We start from the raw sequence: 19,169 nt of genomic DNA on the forward strand, positions 1-19,169 counted from the left end.
GTTTATTTTAATCTCTAAATTAGGTTCTTTATGTTACCTGATATCTGAGAGCTGCAACTGATGAGACAGTTCATCTTTCAAACGATCTAGTTCTTTTCTAAGTGGCAAACTACTCTTCAGCTTCTTAACAGCACTTTTTCCATTGTTATCTAACCAGGATCTAGAAAGAAAAACAGATATATACTTTCTAATATTAAGTATAATGCAAACACTTCTATTAAAAGATAAATGCATCACCATAATGCAGCCCCAAGATTAAAGTGAGTTTCTAATCAAATCTTTACCAAATTTTAAAAAACAAAGGTGGGGAGAGGGGCGTGGAGCCTGAGGTAGTTGAGATGGCCTGAACAGCGAAGCGGCCAGGTGGGAAGGAAGGGAGGTGTACATGAGCACCAGGGGCATAAACACAACACCCTGAAAGGAGCAGGGGTTTCCGGGGACTGTGCGGTAGAAAGACTAGATCAGGAAGGTCTGACCAACAGAGGAACTTGGATGGAGAGAAGAGGGACTGAACATCGAGAGCTCAGGTAGAATAAGGGAAGAAACTGGAGTCTACCCAGCTGGAATCCACAAAATGATCTTTGCAAAAGTCCCTTCATCAGGATGCACTCGTTGCCTTTAACTGTCACCACCACCATTAGATGTGTCTTTTGAGTCTGACTTTTCCAACTCATTAGCCCTTTGCTCTTCTAGTAGCACTGGCTCTGTCCCCACATAGTCATGACTGATGTAAGTGAAGGGTCGGTACAGTTGACTGAACGTTGTAAAATAAACCGAAGTTTTGAAGTATCTTTAATTAAAAAAAATTATCCCATCTATAGAAATCTAGTAACAGATTTGGTGTAATTAAAAATTTTTATATACAAAGTTAGTTGTCATAACTACAATATGATTTAACAGGTACTCTAAGAACACTTTATTAACATCAAGTTGATAATCCTGGAGATAATGAAGTCATTATGCATTTATCTAATATTTATTCTGAATGCTTAATATTTGCTGTGTTGGGATATAAGGAAGAAAAAGTTATGTGTAAAGAAAGACTCATCATAAGGAATATAGAGATAAATAACTAGAATAGAATATATGAGAACAGAGCAAGAATTAATTATGCCCGAAAAGTTCTATAGAACAAGTGGTACGTGACCTGGAACTGGACAGATGGAACTACAAGATGAACCAATGTGCCCAAGACCAGAGGGTGCCCAGAAGGAGGGGGGCACAGAGGAGACCAGAGGCCAGAGTCAGGGAGGACAGACCATGAACAGTTTTGCACATTGGGATAAGGAACTGGGAACTTATCCTCTAGGTAAAGGTGCTCAACATTTTAAAATTCACTAACCTTGCCACATAATTAATAATCTTTCCTACTTTCCGTTCAAAAATACTGGTAAAATTTTGTCGTCTCTGCATAGTGTGAAATAAGAAAAAAATATCTTATATTACTATTATATAACAAATTTTCAGCATTTTCCTCATTTATTAATACATGCTATTTAGTTTACTTTAAATCTACAAGAGGAAGCATGATTTACTGACAAACGAATTATCAAATGGCATACGAAACTGTAGACTGAAATATAACCTTATAATTTTACATTCATGACTTGATTTTTGGAATTCTTACATCTAGTGTATAAAAGTTAACTGGTCTAGTTTGACTACACCAGTTAATTACTACACAACTACATTAAACTGGTCTAGTTTAATTCTTGTGTTTTCTTTCTGATATTGACATAAAAATGAAGGTTCTAAATATGACATTTTATATGTAGATATAGATAGATAAAGATCTATGTTTCCCAGCACTGGCCTCTGAGAGGTTCTATAGCTACTGAGCACATCTAGCACCCCAGATCTTGGTTTCTAAAAACCATTCTCTGCTAGAAAGAACCGGACCTTTTCGGCAAAATGGTTGAACCAAATATTGGGACAGGGACACTGGGTCTGGAACATCTTGATGAACCAGAAAGTTAGGGTTCTCAAGTAATAATGGGAACATAGGAGTCAGCTGGAAAGGGTGATGATATTAGAAGAATACCGTTTGGCATCCATCAGAGTAATATGTGATTCAGTCAAGAATCATCAATGAATATCAGAGCTAGGGAGTAGAAATTTGGTGGATAAAAGGATATTTACATAGCCCCCTAAGTATCTGCTCAAAAGAAATTGAAGGGAAAAACAGTAACTTTACTATGGAGAAAACTGGGAGATATTCCTGAATCAAATGATCCATGTTAGTATCACTAGTAATGGGATAAATCAACACATATGCCTCCTATGTAATCCACTGAAAACAATACACCACCACTTCTGGGGTATCCCTGCCAGTTATGAATTACTTGGCTCTAAGGAGAGTAAATACCAGATATACTCAAATTGAGGGAGGGTATACAAAATAACACCAAGGTCATTAAAGGCAAGAAAACACTGAGGAAGCATTCTAGATTAGAGGATATTCAAGAGACATGACAATAGAATGTGGCTCATAATCTGAGATTTTCTTGTCCTAATAAAGGGCAGTGGTCAGAAAATGAGTGTGATCTAAATAAAGTCTGGGGATTAGCTAATAGTATCATTATCAAATGTTAATTTCTCAGTTTTTTACAATTATTCTATAGTTGTATAAGAGGTCTGTATTTCAGAAAACACAACCTACACATTTAGAGGCAAAGGCTGCAATTTACTCTGAAATGGTTCAGAAAAAAATGTGTCCATGTATAGAGAAAATGATAACACAAATGTGGTAAAATGTTAATATTTGGGGAACCTGCATGGAGGGAATGTAATTCTTAGTATTATTCCTGCAAATTTCCTGTAACTCTGAGGCATCACTATTGCCTGAATTTGCCATAAAATCATTTAATTTCTTAGCTTAATTTATGATCAGAGTCATTTATAAAATTTGAACCCTTTATTATTTTTTCTTTTGGTATCATTGATATACAATTACATGAGCTACATTGTGATTACTAGATTCACCCCATTATCAAGTCCCCACCCCATACCCCATTACAGTCACTGTCCATCAGCGTAGTAAGATGCTATAGAATCACTACCTGTCTTCTCTATGTTGTACAGCCTTCCCTGTGCGTCCCCCTACATTATGTGCTAATCGTAATGCCCCTTATTCCTGTTCACCCTCCCTTCCCACCCATCCTCCCTAGTCCCTTTCCCTTTGGTAACTGTTAGCCCATTCTTGGGTTCTGTGATTCTGCTGCTGTTTTGTTCCTTCAGTTTTTACTCTTATACTCCACAGATGAGTGAAATCATCTGGAACTTGTCTTTCTCCACCTGGCTTATTTCAGAGCATAATACCCTCTAGCTCCATCCATGTTGTTGCAAATGGTAGGATTTGTTTTCTTCTTATGGCTGAATAATATTCCATTGTGTATATGTACCAATCTTCTTTATCCATTCATCTACTGATGGACACTTAGGTTGCTTCCATTTCTTGGCTATTGTAAATAGTGCTGCGATAAACATAGGGGTGCATATGTCTTTTTCAAGCTGGGCTCCTGCATTCTTAGGGTAAATTCCTAGGAGTGGAATTCCTGGGTCAAATGGTATACCTATTTTTTTAAATTTTATTTTGGTATCATTAATCTACAATTACATGAAGAACATTATGTTTACTAGGCTCCCCACTTCATCAAGTCCCCCCCAGAAACCCCATTACAGTCACTGTCCATCAGCGTAGTAAGATACTGTAGAATCACTACTTGTCTTCTGTGTTGCACAGCCCTCCCGGTATTTCTATTTTGAGCTTTTTGAGGAACCTCCATACTGCTTTCCACAATGGTTGAACTAGTTTACATTCCCACCAGCAGTGTAGGAGGATTCCCCTTTCTCCACATCCTCACCAACATTTGTTGTTTGTCTTTTGGATGTTGGCCATCATAACTGGCATGAGCTGATACCTCACTGTGTTTTTAATTTGCATTTCCCTGATAATTAGCAATGTGGAGCATCTTTTCATGTGCCTGTTGGCCATCTGAATTTCTTCTTTGAAGAATTGTCTGTTCATATGCTCTGCCCATTTTTTAAGAGGGTTATTTGCTTTTTGGGTGTTGAAGAATATGAGTTCTTTATATATTCTGGATGTTAACTCCTTGTCAGGTATGTCATTTACAAATATATTCTCCCATACTGTAGGATGCCTTTTTGTTCTGCTGATAGTGTCCTTTACTGTACAGAAGCTTTTTAGCATGATGTAGTCCCATTTGCTCATTTTTTATTTTGTTTCCCTTGCCCAAGGAGAATGTGTTCAGGAAAAAGTTGCTCATGTTTATGTACAAGAGATTTTTGCCAATGTTTTCTTCTAGGAGTTTTATGGTTTCACGACTTACATTCAAGTCTTTGATTCATTTTGAATTTACTTTTGTGTATGGAGTTAGACAATAATCCACTTTTGTTCTCTTACATGTAGTTATCCAGTTTTCCCAACACCAGTTGTTGAAGAGGCTGTCATTTCCCCATTGTATATCCATAGCTCCTTTATTGTATATTAATTGACCATATATGCTTGGGTTTATATCTGGGCTCTCTATTCTATTCCACTGGTCTATGGGTCTGTTCTTGTGCCAATACCAAATTGTCTTGATTACTGTGGCTTTGTAGTAGAGCTTGAAGTCAGGGAGCGTTAATTCCCTCTGCTTTATTCTTTCTTCTCAGGATTGCTTTGGTTATTCGGGGTCTTTTGTGGTTCCTTATGAATTTTAGAACTATTTGCTGTAGATCATTGAAGAATGCTATTGGTATTTTGATAGGAATTGCATTGAATCTGTAGATGGCTTTAGGCAGGATGGCCATTTTGACAATATTAATTCTTCCTAGCCAAGAGCATGGGATGTGTTTCTATTTATTGGTTTCTTCTTTAATTTATCTCATGAATGTCTTGTAGTTTTCAGAATATAGGGCTTTCACTTCCTTGGTTAGGTTTATTCCTAGGTATTTTATTCTTTTTGCTGCAACTGTGAATGGAATTGTTTTCCTGATTTCTCTTTCTGCTAGTTCATCATTAGTGCATAGGAATGCAACAGATTTCTGTGTATTAATTTTGTATCCCAAAAACCCTTTATTTTTAATAGGGAGAAGTCCACTCAATAGTATTGAGATAAAGTAAACAAAGTATCTTGTATTTATTCTTTTGTAAAATACCTGGAAACCATACTGTTTATATATTATTAGTCAAGAACTTGAATGTAAAATTTCTTACATATAAAAATTTATAAAAAACGAAATTATCTAAATAAATAGTACTTAGTAATCACCGATTATTTTTAAAAAGAGGGGTGATAATTTTTCAAGCAGTTTTACTGAAATGTGGTATATATACCATACAATTCACCTGTTTTTAGTATGTTCAAAGAATAATGCAACTACCACCACAGCTGCAGGACACTCATCACGCTGAAGAGAAAGTATGCACACACTGGTAGTCACTCCAATCCTCCCTTGCAGCCCCAAGCAACTGCTGATCTTTGTCTTGTCCCTACCAATTTGCTTATTCTGGACATGTCACATAAATGGAATCAGGCAGTATACGGTCTGTTGTGTCTGGCTTCTTTCCCTTAGCATAGTATTTTCAAAGTTCATCCATGCTGTAGCATGGATCAGTACTTTTTGTTTTTATGGCCAAATACTATTCCACTATGTGAATATACTACACTTTATCCATTCAACAGTTGATGGATATCTGGATCATTTCTATTTTCTGGCCATTATGAATAATGGTGCTATGAACATTTTGTGAAGACATCTGTTTTTCCCTACACCTTTGTGAATACTGGTTATTCTCTTTGATTTGAACACCGTAGGGTTAGATGTGGAAACTCACAGGGGTTATTTGTTTACCAGACATTGCCTTGGTTTAAAAAATGATTTCATTATAGTTATAACAATAAATATATTATATGAATTATTGTAAGATCCAGGCAAAGGGAAAGGAACCTGATAATGGAAAGAAGCCAAAGGAAACTAGTGTAAAAAATGAATTGCAGAGATATGCATAGGGTCTAAAGGTGGACTGAAAATTTTAGATTTTGATTTAATTCCTAAGGTCATAATGCCTTTGAGATAAAAATATTTCAGTAACTTGAGAAGTTCAGTTTTTCATGGGTTGAAGAGGATGAAAAGGACAGCCATGATCCAAACTGCAGTAAAGTTAAAATGGCATAAATTTCAAACTCCTAGGCCTCAAACTGCATGGAAGAAAGTATGACATTTATACACCAGCAGCTTTCAAACTTATTTGATGGCAGCCCATGGTAAGAAATATTTTAAATGGTGACTCAGGACAGACAGACACACGTTTATATGTATCTAAAACATATTTTGAAAAACAAAATTTACTGACAATATGTATTTTAAAAATTTCAAAAAGGAAAGAAGCAAAGCAAAACAATTTTGCTGATCCCATATCACGAAGCTGTGTTATGACTTACAATTTGGAAAACACTGACTTAGCCTGTAAGCAAGGAGAGGAGTAAATTAATGGATGCTACGAATTAAATGGTGAGTATAAAATACCTGTTCTCTATAGTTTCAATGCTGTAGCTGTCCAACAAAATTTTGTGGACACTAAGATTGACTCAGAACTTAAATAGTGAAAATAAGATATAACTGAGCAAAATTCAAAAAGAAAAAAAAGGAAGTGTAACATTTACTGGTATCTTAGTAGCTAACAGAGTAGCATCTCAAGGGTCTTTCTATATATATATTTTTTAATTTTTTAATTTTGATATCATTAATGTACTGATATCATTAATGTACAATTACTTGAACATTATGGCTACCACCCCATTAACAAGTCTCCCCCACATACCCCATTACAGTCACTGTCCATCAGTGTAGTAAGATGCTATAGCATCACTACTTCTCTGTATATACTGCCTTTCCCATGTCCCCCTGCCTCCCTATATTATGTGTGCTACTCCTAACGCCAAATTTTCCCCCTTATTTCTCCCTTCCCACCCACCCTCCCTAGTCCCGGTCCCTTTGGTAACTGTTAGTCCATTCTTGGGTTCTGTGAGTCTGCTGCTGTTTTGTTCCTTCAGTTTTTACTTTGTTGTTATACTCCACCAATAAGTGAAATCATTTGATACTTGTCTTTCTCTGTCCCGCTTATTTCACTGAGAATAATACCCTCTAGCTCCTTCCATGTTGTTGCAAATGGTAGGATTTGTATTCTCATGGCTGAATAATATTCCATTGTGTATATGTACCACATCGTCTTTATCCATTCTACTGATGGACACTTAGGTTGCTTCCATTTCTTGGCCATTGAAAATAGTGCTGCGATAAACACAGTAGTGCATATGTCTTTTCAAATTGCACTGCTTTATTCTTAAGGTAAATTCTTAAAAGTGGAATTCCTGGGTCAAATGGTATTTCTATTTTTAGTTTTTTGAGGAACTTCCAAACTACTTTCAACAATGGTTGAACTAGTTTACATTCCCACCAGCAGTGTAGGAGGGTTCTCCTTTCTCGACATCCTCAGCAACATTTGTTGTTGTTTGTCTTTTGGATGGTGGCCATCCTAACTGGTGTGAGGTGATATCTCCTTGTGGTTTTAATTTGCATTTCTCTGATGATTAATGATGTGGAGCATCTTTTCATGTTGCCTGTTGCCCATCTGAATTTCTTCTTTGGAGAAGTGCCTGTTCAGCTCCTCTGTCCTTTTTTTAATTGGATTATTTGCATTTTGTTTGTTGAGGTGTGTGAGCTCTTTATATAATTTGGATGTCAACCCCTTAGCAGATGTCATTTATGAATATATTCTCCCATACTGTAGGATGTCTTTTTGTTCTACTGATGGAATCCTTTGCTGTACAAAATCTTTTTAGTTTGACACAGTCCCACTTGTTCATTTTTGCTTTTGTTTCCCTTGCCCGAGGAGATACGTTCATGAAGAAGTTACTCATGTTTATATGTCCAAGAGATTTCTGCCTGTTTTTTTCTAAGAGTTTTATGGTTTCATGACTTACATTCAGGTCTCTGATCCATTTTGAGTCTACTTTTGTGTATGGGGTTAGACAATAATCTGTCCAGTGTTGCCAACAACAACTGTTGAAGAGGCTGTCATTTCCCCATTGTATATTCATGGGTCCTTTATCGTATATTAGTTGACCATATATGTTTGAGTTTATATCTGGACTCTCTATTCTGTTCCACTGTCTGTAGGTCTGTTCTTGTGCCAGTACCAAATTGTCTTGATTACTGTGGCTTTGTAGTAGAGCTTGAAGTTGGGAAGCGAGATCCACCCTGCTTTATTCTTCCTTCTCAGGATTGCTTTGGCTTTTCGGGTCTTTTGTGGTTCCATATGAATTTTAAAACTATTTGTTCCAGTTTGTTGAAGAATGCTGTAGGTATTTTGATAGGCATTGCACTGAATCTGTAGATTGCTTTAGGCAGGATGGCCATTTTGATTCTTCCTAGCCAAGAGCATGGGATAAATTTCCATTTGTTAGTGTCCACTTTAATTTCTCTTAAGAGTGTCCCATAGTTTTCAGGGTATAGGTCTTCCGCTTCCCTAGTTAGGTTTATTCCTAAGTATTTTATTCTTTTTGAAGCAATTGGGAATGGAATTGTTTTCCTGATTTTTCTTTTTGCTAGTTCATGGTTAGTGTATAGGAATGCAACAGATTTCTGTGTATTAATATTGAATCGCACAACGCTGCTGAACTCAGATCTAGTAGTTTTGGAGTGGATTCTTTAGGGTTTTCTATGTACAATATCATGCCATCTGCAAACAGGGACAGTTAGACTTTTTCCTTGCCAATCAAGATGCCGTTTATTTCTTTCTATTGTCTGATTCTCATGGCTAGGACATCCAGAACTATGGTGAATAAAAGTTGGGAGAGTGGGCATCCTTGTCTTGTTCCTGATCTTAAAGGAAAAGCTTTCAGCTTCTCACTGTTATGTATAATGTTGGCTGTGGGTTGTGAATCACTGTTGTCATTTGTCATATGGCCTTTATTAGGCTGAGGTACTTGCCCTCTATACTCATTTTGTTGAGAGTTTTTATCATGAATGGATGTTGAATTTTTTTGAATGCTTTTTCAGTATCTATGTAGATGATCATGTGGTTTTTGTCTGTCTTTTGGTGATGTAGTGGATGCTGTTGATGGATTTTTGAATGTTGTACCATCCTTGTATCCCTGGAATGAATCCCACTTAATCATGATGGATGATCTTTTGATGTATTTTTGAACTCTGTTTGCTGCTATTTTGTTGAGTATTTTTCCATCTATGTTCATCAGAGATATTGGTCTGTAGTATTCTTCTTTTGTGGTGTCTTTGCCTGGTTTTGGTAATAGAGTGATGTTGGCCTCATAGAATGAGTTTGGGAGTATTCCCTCTTCTACTTTTTGGAAAACTTTAAGGAGGATGGGTATTAGGTCTTCACTAAATGTTTGATAAAATTCAGGAGTGAAACCATCTGGTACAGGAGTTTTGTTCTAATGTAATTTTGTGATTACCAATTCAATTTCTTTGTTGGTAATTGGTCTGCTCAGATATTTCTGTTTTTCTCTGGGTCAGCCTAGGAAGGTTGTATTATTCTAGAAAGTTGTCCATTTCTTCTAGGTTATCCAGTTTGTTACATATAATTTTCATAGTATTCTCTCATAATTCTATTTCTGTGGTGTTCGTAGTGATTTTTCCTTTCTCATTTCTGATTAGTAGACTCTCTTTTTTTCTTAATAAGTCTGGCTAGGGATTTATCTATTTTGTTTATTTTCTCAAAGAACCAGCTTCTGCTTTCATTGATTCTTTCTATTCTTTTATTCTTCTCAACTTTATTCATTTCTGCTTTAATCTTTATTGTGTCCCTCCTTCTACTGACGTTTGGCCTCATTTGTTCTTTTTCTAGTTTCACTAATTGTGAGCATAGACTGTTCATTTGGGATTGTTCTTCTTTCCTGAGGTACACCTGTATTGCAATACATGTCCCTCTTAGCACGGCCTTCGCTATGTCCCACAGATTTTATGGTGGTGAATCATTGTTGTCATTTGTCTCCATATATTGCTTGATTTGTTTTTATTTGGTCATTGATCCATCGATTATTTAGGAACATGTTATTAAGCCTCCATGTGTTTGTGGGCTTTTTCATTTTCTTTGAATAATTTATTACTAGTTTCATACCTTTGTGGTCTGAGAAGGTGGTTGGTACAATTTGAATCTTTTTGAATTTACTGATGTTCTTTTTGTGGCTTAGAATATGATCCATTCTTGAAAATGTTCCATGTGCACTTCAGAAAAACGTGCATCCTGTTGCTTTTTGATGGAGTGTTCTGTAGATGTCCATTAGGTCCATGTGTTCTAATACATTGTTCAGTGCCTCTGTGTCTTTACTTATTTTCTGTCTGGTTGATCTGTCCTTTGGAGTGAGTGGTGTGTTGAAGTCTCCCAAATGAATGCATTGCCTTCTATTTCCTCCTTTAATTCTGTTAGTAGTTGTTTCACATATGTAGGTGATCCTGTGTTGGGTGCATAGATATTTATAACAGTTATATCCTCTTGTTGGACTGACCCCTTTATCATTATGTAATGTCCTTCTTTATCTCTTGTTACTTTCTTTGTTTTAAAGTCTAACTCCTCTGATACAATTACTGCAACACCTGCTTTTTTCTCTCTATTGTTTGCAGGAAATATCTTTTTCCATCCCTTGACTTTTAGTCTGTGCATGTCTTTGGGTTTGAGGTGAGTCTCTTGTAAGCAGCGTATTGATGTGTCCTGCTTTTTTCTCCCTGATAGTTGCATGGTATATCTTTTTCCATTCCTTTAAAGTCTGTGTATGTCTTTGGCTTTGAAGTGAGTCTCTTGTAGGCAGCATATAGATGGATCTTGTTTTGTAATCCATTCAGTGACTCTATGTCTTTTGATTGGTGCATTCAGACCATTTACTTTTAGGGTGATTATCGATAGGTATGTACTTATTGCCATTGCAGGCTTTAGATTCATGGTTACCAAAGGTTCAAGGGTAATTCCCTCACTATCTAACAGTCTAATTGAACTCAATTTGTGTGCTATTACAAGCACAACCTAAAGTTTTTTTTTTTCCTCCTCCTCCATTCTTTGTATGTTATGAATCATATTCTGTACTCTCTGTCTATCCCTTGGGTAACATCTGTTTACCCTTAGGAATACTTCCATCTATAGGAGTCCCTTCAAAATGCAGTGTAGAGGTGGTTTGTGGGAGGTAAATTCTCTCAACTTTTTCTTATCTGAAAATTGTTTAATCCCTCCTTCAAATTTAAATGATAACTTTTCCAGGTATTCTTGGTTCAAGGTCCTTCTGCTTCATTGCATTAAATGTATCTTGCCATTCTCTTCTGGCCTGTAAGGTTTCTGTTGAGAAGTCTGATGATTGCCTGATGGGTTTTCCTTTGTATGTGATCTTTTTTCTCTCGCTGCTTTTAAAAGTCTGTCTTTATCCTTGACCTTTGCCATTTTAATTATTATATGTCTTCCTTGGGTACCTTGTGTTGGGAGACCTGTGAACCTCCATGGCTTGAGAGACTATTTCCTTCCCCAAATTGGGGAAGTTTTCAGCAGTTACCTCAATGACACTTTCTATCCCTTTTTCTCTCTCTTCTTCTTATGGTACCCCTCTAATACGAATATTGTTCCATTTGGATTCATCACAAGGTTCTCTCAATATTGTTTCATTCTATGAGATTCCTTTTTCTCTTTGTGCCTCAGCTTCTTTGTATTTCTGTTCTCTGATATCTATTCCACTTACTGTCTCTTCTATGACATCTAATCTGCTTTTAAGTCCCCCCATTGTATGTTTCATTTCAGATATGGAATTTTTTAAATGATTGAATCTCTGACTTAAATTAGTTCCTGATTTCTTGAATATTTTTCTGTACCTCCATAAGCATGTTTGATTTTTATTTTGAACTCTCTTTAAGGCAGATTAGTGAGTTCAGTTTCATTTGAACCTTTTCTGTGGTTTGTGAGATTTTGGTCTGAACCATGTTCTGCTGACATTTCATATTTCTGCGTGGTGCCCACTAGTGCCCAGAATCTACAGTCTCTGGAGCTGCTCAACCCCTAGAGTGAGGCTGGTGGTCGTAGGGGAGCGGAGCTAGTGCCTGGCAGGAGGAAAGATCTGTTTCCTGATTCCCATCTGCCGTGCCTGTCTCTGGTGTCAGGCTGTAAGCCTGAGCACACAGGTGTAAGCCTCTGTGCTGTGCGTCTCTAGCTGTAGTAGGCGGGGCCTCCCTCTGGCTGGCCTAACACCAGCACAGTGACTGCAGGTTTGTGAACAGGTGCCGGCAGGCCAGAAGGAAGGCTCACCAGGCTGCATGTCACAGTGGGGTGCCCCAGAGCTGAGCAGGCAGCGAAAGGGATGGGGCACCTGAAGCTCCTCAAAGTCCCAACCAGTTGGGCAGAGTGTGTTCAGACAACTTTGTCCAGCTCTCCCCTCCCCCATGCAGCAAGCTCCATGCAAAACCCACCCCTTCAGCAGCCCTCTCGCTGCTAAGAAGCCTCTCAGACCACCTGCCTTTCCCTTGTCCCAGAGCGGCCGGGTGTGGATCCCTGTCCTCCACAAATGGCTAGAATCTCAGTCTCTCAAGCACTCCACCTGTCTGAGCTCCCCAACGTCCAGATCACCACACAGTGTAGGCTTCTGCTCACAAAGCAGACCTCCAGGGTCAGGTGTTCAGCAGTCCCAGGCTTCCACTCCCTCCGGGCTCCATTTCTCTTCCTCCTGCCGGGGTGAGCTGGGGTGGGGCAAGGGCTTGGGTCCTGCCGGATCAAGGCTTTGGTACGTTACCCTGTTCCATGAGGTCTGCTCTCTTCATGAGGTCTGTGTGCAGTCTGGTTCAGCCTTCTTTTTGTTGTTGTTTTAGGGTTAGTTGTATCAATTAAGTACATTTTCATACTATCTGTGGTTCTGGGAGGAAATCTCCGTCTCACCTTTCACATCACCATCTTGAATAGCGATCAGCAAGATCTGTCTACATGCTGCCTACAAGAGACTTACTTCAAACCCCAAGACCTACACAGACTGAAAGTAAAGGGATGGAAAAGATAATTCATGCAAGTAATAGTGAGAGAAAAGCAGAAGTTGCAGTACTTGTATCAGACAAAATAGACTTCAAAACCGGAAAGTAACAAGAGACAAAGAAGGATATTACATAATGATAAAGGGGTCAGTCCAACAAGAGGATATAACTGTTATAAATATCTATGCACCCAACACAGGATCACCTACATATGTGAAACAACTACTAACAGAATTAAAGGGGGAAATAGAAGGCAATGCATTCATTTTAGGAAACTTCAACCACCACTCACTCCAAAGGACAGATCAACCAGACAGAAAATAAGTAAAGACACAGAGGCACTGAACAATGTATTAGAACACATGGACCTAATGGACATCTACAGAACACTCCATCAAAAAGCAACAGGATGCACGTTTTTCTGAAGTGCACATGGAACATTTTCAAGAATGGATCATATTCTAGGCCACAAAAAGAACATCAGTAAATTCAAAAAGATTGAAATTGTACCAACCACCTTCTCAGACCACAAAGGTATGAAACTAGTAATAAATTATTCAAAGAAAATGAAAAAGCCCACAAACACATGGAGGCTTAATAACATGTTCCTAAATAATCGATGGATCAATGACCAAATAAAAACAAATCAAGCAATATATGGAGACAAATGACAACAATGATTCACCACCATAAAATCTGTGGGACATAGCGAAGGCCGTGCTAAGAGGGACATGTATTGCAATACAGGTGTACCTCAGGAAAGAAGAACAATCCCAAATGAACAGTCTATGCTCACAATTAGTGAAACTAGAAAAAGAACAAATGAGGCCAAACGTCAGTAGAAGGAGGGACACAATAAAGATTAAAGCAGAAATGAATAAAGTTGAGAAGAATAAAAGAATAGAAAGAATCAATGAAAGCAGAAGCTGGTTCTTTGAGAAAATAAACAAAATAGATAAATCCCTAGCCAGACTTATTAAGAAAAAAAGAGAGTCTACTAATCAGAAATGAGAAAGGAAAAATCACTACGAACACCACAGAAATAGAATTATGAGAGAATACTATGAAAATTATATGTAACAAACTGGATAACCTAGAAGAAATGGACAACTTTCTAGAATAATACAACCTTCCTAGGCTGACCCAGAGAAAAACAGAAATATCTGAGCAGACCAATTACCAACAAAGAAATTGAATTGGTAATCACAAAATTACATTAGAACAAAACTCCTGTACCAGATGGTTTCACTCCTGAATTTTATCAAACATTTAGTGAAGACCTAATACCCATCCTCCTTAAAGTTTTCCAAAAAGTAGAAGAGGGAATACTCCCAAACTCATTCTATGAGGCCAACATCACTCTATTACCAAAACCAGGCAAAGACACCACAAAAGAAGAATACTACAGACCAATATCTCTGATGAACATAGATGGAAAAATACTCAACAAAATAGCAGCACACAGAGTTCAAAAATACATCAAAAGATCATCCATCATGATTAAGTGGGATTCATTCCAGGGATACAAGGATGGTACAACATTCGAAAATCCATCAACATTGACCACCACATCAACAAAAAGGGAGAAAAACCACATGATCATCTCCACAGATGCTGAAAAAGCATTCAAGAAAATTCAACATCCATTCATGATAAAAACTCTCAACAAAATGGGTATAGAGGGCAAGTAACTGAACGTAATAAAGGCCATATATGACAAACCCATGGCCAACATTATACTTAATAGCAAGAAGCTGAAAGCTTTTCCTTTAAGATCAGGAACAAGACAAGGGTGCCCACTCTCCCAAACTGTATTCCACATAGTAGTGGAGGTCTTAGCCATGGCAATCAGACAACACAAAGAAATAAAAGGCATCCAGATTGGCAAGGAAGAAGTCAAACTGCCCCTGGTTTGCAGATGACATGATATTGTACATAAAAATCCCTAAAGAATCCAGTCCAAAACTACTGCTACATCTAATATCTGAATTCATCAAAGTTGTGGGATACAAAATTAATACACAGTAATGTGTTGCATTCCTATACACTAACAGTGAGCTAGCAGAAAGAGAAATCTGCAAAGTAATTCAATTCACAGTTGCATCAAAAAGAATAAAATACTTAGGAATAAACCTATCCAAAGATGTGAAAGAACTATAGCCTGAATACTACAGGACACTCTTAAGAGAAATTAAAGAGGACACTAACAAATGGAAATTCATCCCAGGTTCTTGGCTAAGAAGAATTAATATTGTCAAAATGGCCATCCTGCTTAAAGCAATCTACAGATTCAATGCAATCCCTATCAAAATACCTACAGCATTCTTCAATGAACTAGAGAAAATAGTTCTAAAATTCATGTGGAACCACAAAAGACTCCGAATAGCCAAAGCAATCCTGAGAAGAAAGAATAAAGCAACGGGAATTACGCTCCCTGACTTGAAGCTCTACTACAAAGCCACAGTAATCAAGACAATTTGGTACTGGCACAAGAACAGACCCACAGACCAGTGGAACAGAATAGAGAGTCCAGACATAAACTCGAGCAGATATGGTCAATTAATATATGAAAAAGGAGCCATGGACATACAATGTGTATATGACAGCCTCTTTAAAAGCTGTCGTTGGCAAAACTGGACAGGTACATGTAAGAGAATGAAACTGGATTATTGTCTAACCCCATACACAAAAGTAGACTCAATATGGATCTAAAACCTGAATGTAAGTCATGAAACCATAAAAGTCTTAGAAAAATACATAGGCAAAAATCTCTTGGATATAAACATGAGCAACTTCTTCATGAACATATCTCCCCAGGCAAGGGAAACAAAAGCAAAAATGAACAAGTGGGATTATATCAAACTAAAAAGCTTCTGTACAGTAAAGGACAGCATTAGTAGAACAAAAAGACATCCTACAGTACAGGAGAATATATTCATAAATGACATCTGATAAGGGGTTGACATCCAAATTATATAAAGAGCTCACACATCTCAACAAAGAAAAAGCAAATAAGCCAATTAAAAAATGGGCAGATGAGCTGAACAGACACTTCTCCAAACAAGAAATTCAGATGGCCAACAGGCACATGAAAAGATGCTCCATATTGGCAATCATCAGAGAAATGCAAATTAAAACCACAAGGAGATATCACCTCCCACCAGTTAGGATGGCCTCCATTCAAAGGACAAACAACAACAAATGTTGGCAAGGATGTGGAGAAAGGGGAACCCTCCTACACTGCTGGTGAGAATGTAAACTAGTTCAACCACTGTGGAAAGCAGTATGGAGGTTACTCTAAAAACTTAAAATAGAAATACCATTTGACCCAGGAATTCCACTCCTAGGAATTTACTGTAGGAATGCAGGAGCCCAGCTTGAAAAAGACATATGCACCCCCATATTTATCACAGCACTATTTAGAATAGCCAAGAAATGGAAGTAACCTAAGTGTCCATCAGTAGAGGAATGAATAAGAAGGTGTGGTACATATACACAATGGAATATTATTCAGCCATATGAAGAAAACAAATCCTACCATTTGCAACAACATGGATGGAGCTTGAGGGTATTATGCTCAGTGAAATGAGCCAGGTGTAGAAAGAAAAGTATCTAATGATTTCATTCATCTGTGGAGTATAAAAACAAAGCAAAACTGAAGGAACAAAAGTGCAGCAGACTCACAGAACCCAAGAATGGACTAACAGTTACCAAAGGGAAAGGGACTGGGGAGGATGGGTGGTAAGGGAGGGTGAAGGGGGGGAAAAAGGTGCATTATGATTAGCACACAAAATTTATCGGGGGGGTGGGAGGTGGGACATGAGAAATGCAGTATATATAGAGCAGACAAGGACTAATTCTATAGCATCTTACTACGCTGATGGACAGTGACTGTAATGGCATATGTGGGGGGAACTTGCTAATAGTGGGAGTCTAGTTACCATAATGTTCAAGTAATTGTACATTAAGTATATATAAAAAAAGATGCCAATAAAAGAAAATTACACAGAATATCCTAAAATGTAGATTGAAATGTAATTATCAGATGTAATATAAAAATGGCCTAAGTGGAGTTTTATGAGCTGATAATTCTTCTATTCTGTGTTTTAAAAAACATAACTGATTTATTTTCAAGGTTCTGTGTTTATAGCACCATTGTAAGGCACTATTACAGCCTCACTTCTCCAAAAAAAAAAAAAAAAGCAAAACCCTAATTATTAAAAATTAAAATTCCACATTAAATAATACTGCCATTATATTTTCTGTTTTTAACATTATGTCCTGAAATCTTAGAAATACCTTATTTCAAGAATAAAGTTTGATAAGGTGAATGCAGTTTATAAATCAGGTCATCAGTTTGACATACATTTGTAGAATTATCTTGTATTTTCCTTTTGGACTAAGATAATTCAGCATGTGCTCCTTATGATTCCCCAATTCAGTGTTGTAAAAATACTGAATCTGTGCAGTAGATACTAGATATAGATATTATTAAAACATGTCCCTTACTCTTAAAAACTCACTACCTAGTATACTGGAAGAAAACCTGCTTTTATTAAAGACTGAAATATTTTATTACATACAAATAAAAAATTATAAATTCTCAGCTTGGACAAGGACCCAGTTGAATACCACTTACCTTACTGAACTGGCTTTTCATAGTGTCTGTCTGTTTTCATTAGTTTGCCGGCTGGCTACCTCTGAGTTCTGGGTTCTTGGAACAATCTTTTCATGGCTGCACATTTAATGCCAGACCAAAATTGTACCCTTTGACACAGTCAGCTGAGCCACAGGCTAACTGATTCTCTGAATTTCTTTAATATGTATTCTTAAACCCTTTAGGTTGACTCAAGATCCAACACCTCTCAGTTTTGCTTTTTTGCCTTGAGTTATCCAATCCCACTTTTTTTTTTTTTTTTTGTACCCATTAGGCCAGGAATTCCCAGACTGTTGTTCACTTGGACACAGAGTAATATCCTTTTCAGGGTGTAAGCAGAAGTTTCATGGGATCAATCTCAGTGGCAGCAAAGCTGGGTACCTCTCTTCTAGTTCATGCTCATAGCAATCTACTTAACTCATGTTGTAGCCTCTACGTGTAATTTACCTTTAATTCACCCCTTGAGTTTTTCTGAAGCAATTAAAAAAATCATGAATTTCTATCCTATCATGACTTCTTTATTTTTATTGCCCTTAGTTCTTATTGTCTTGTTACTTCTGGCCTATCATTAAATTATAATTCCCATAGCCACATTTCCATCTCAGTTTTGTTTACAGAAGAGAATATGAACAATTAAAATCTATATATTTAGGGAAGTGATGGGCCCATTGGTTAAACCTAGGGACATATGAGGTAAACTGCCACTGCAGATACACACACAGAAACACACACGCCTTCAGATACTTGTCTCCCTTTCTGTACTGGACTCGGCTACCTTCTGTCTCTTCAGCCTCCTTTGGGATCTAGCTAGATAACAAGGGGAGGAATTCCTGAGTTAGTATAGATAATCCACAAAGCAAATGCTCTGCCAGTGGATAATCCAGGATGATTTACCTGGAAGTAATGAGGGACAATCTTCTGGTAAACCAGACTCTTTAGATTCAGCCACAGGACTGGCTGTGGGTGGCTTGATGGAGCCCAAAAATGACTGACTCAGAAAACATTAATTGTGACTTTACAAGTAAGACAAATGATAGAGAAATATTTTGAACATGGTTTCTGTAATTAAAAATTATTCTTTCTCAATCTATTCTAGGTGATAATGATATAATTGACATACAACATTATATTGTTTCAGGTATACAACATGATTTGATATTTGTAAATACTGCAAAATGATCACAAAAGTAAGTCTAGTAAACATCTATCACCATACAGTTATTTTTTTTTTTGTGATAACTTTTAAGATCTACTGTCAGCAACTTTCAAATATCCAGTAGAGTATTATTAAGTATAGCACCCATGCTTATATCCCCAAAACTTATTTATTGTATAGGTGAGAGTTTATACTTTTTAAACTGCCCAGGTGATATTTTCAAATGTTGGTTATATGTATTTTTATTATGTGTGTATTATTTCACTAAAGTACATTACTACTACTGAGCTATCTGAAGAAATTAGAAATGCTTAACACATGAAGAAGCTTAAATTT

At 37.2% G+C, this 19,169-nt stretch overlaps 1 protein-coding gene across 6 annotated transcripts in view; it reads right to left on the reverse strand.

The window, feature by feature from the left end:
• Positions 1-19,169, reverse strand: part of TCAIM (T cell activation inhibitor, mitochondrial) — a 73,501-nt gene that overhangs the window by 12,662 nt on the left and 41,670 nt on the right. For all 6 annotated transcript variants that reach the window (XM_057497291.1, XM_036897155.2, XM_036897152.2 and 3 more), the window contains one exon: positions 38-160. In XM_057497291.1, coding sequence (XP_057353274.1) covers positions 38-160 — 123 coding nt within the window. The remainder of the gene's footprint in view (positions 1-37; positions 161-19,169) is intronic.

The sequence above is a fragment of the Manis pentadactyla genome, chromosome 1 (genome assembly GCF_030020395.1).
Source record: "Manis pentadactyla isolate mManPen7 chromosome 1, mManPen7.hap1, whole genome shotgun sequence".
In the NCBI taxonomy this organism is placed as follows: domain Eukaryota; kingdom Metazoa; phylum Chordata; class Mammalia; order Pholidota; family Manidae; genus Manis; species Manis pentadactyla.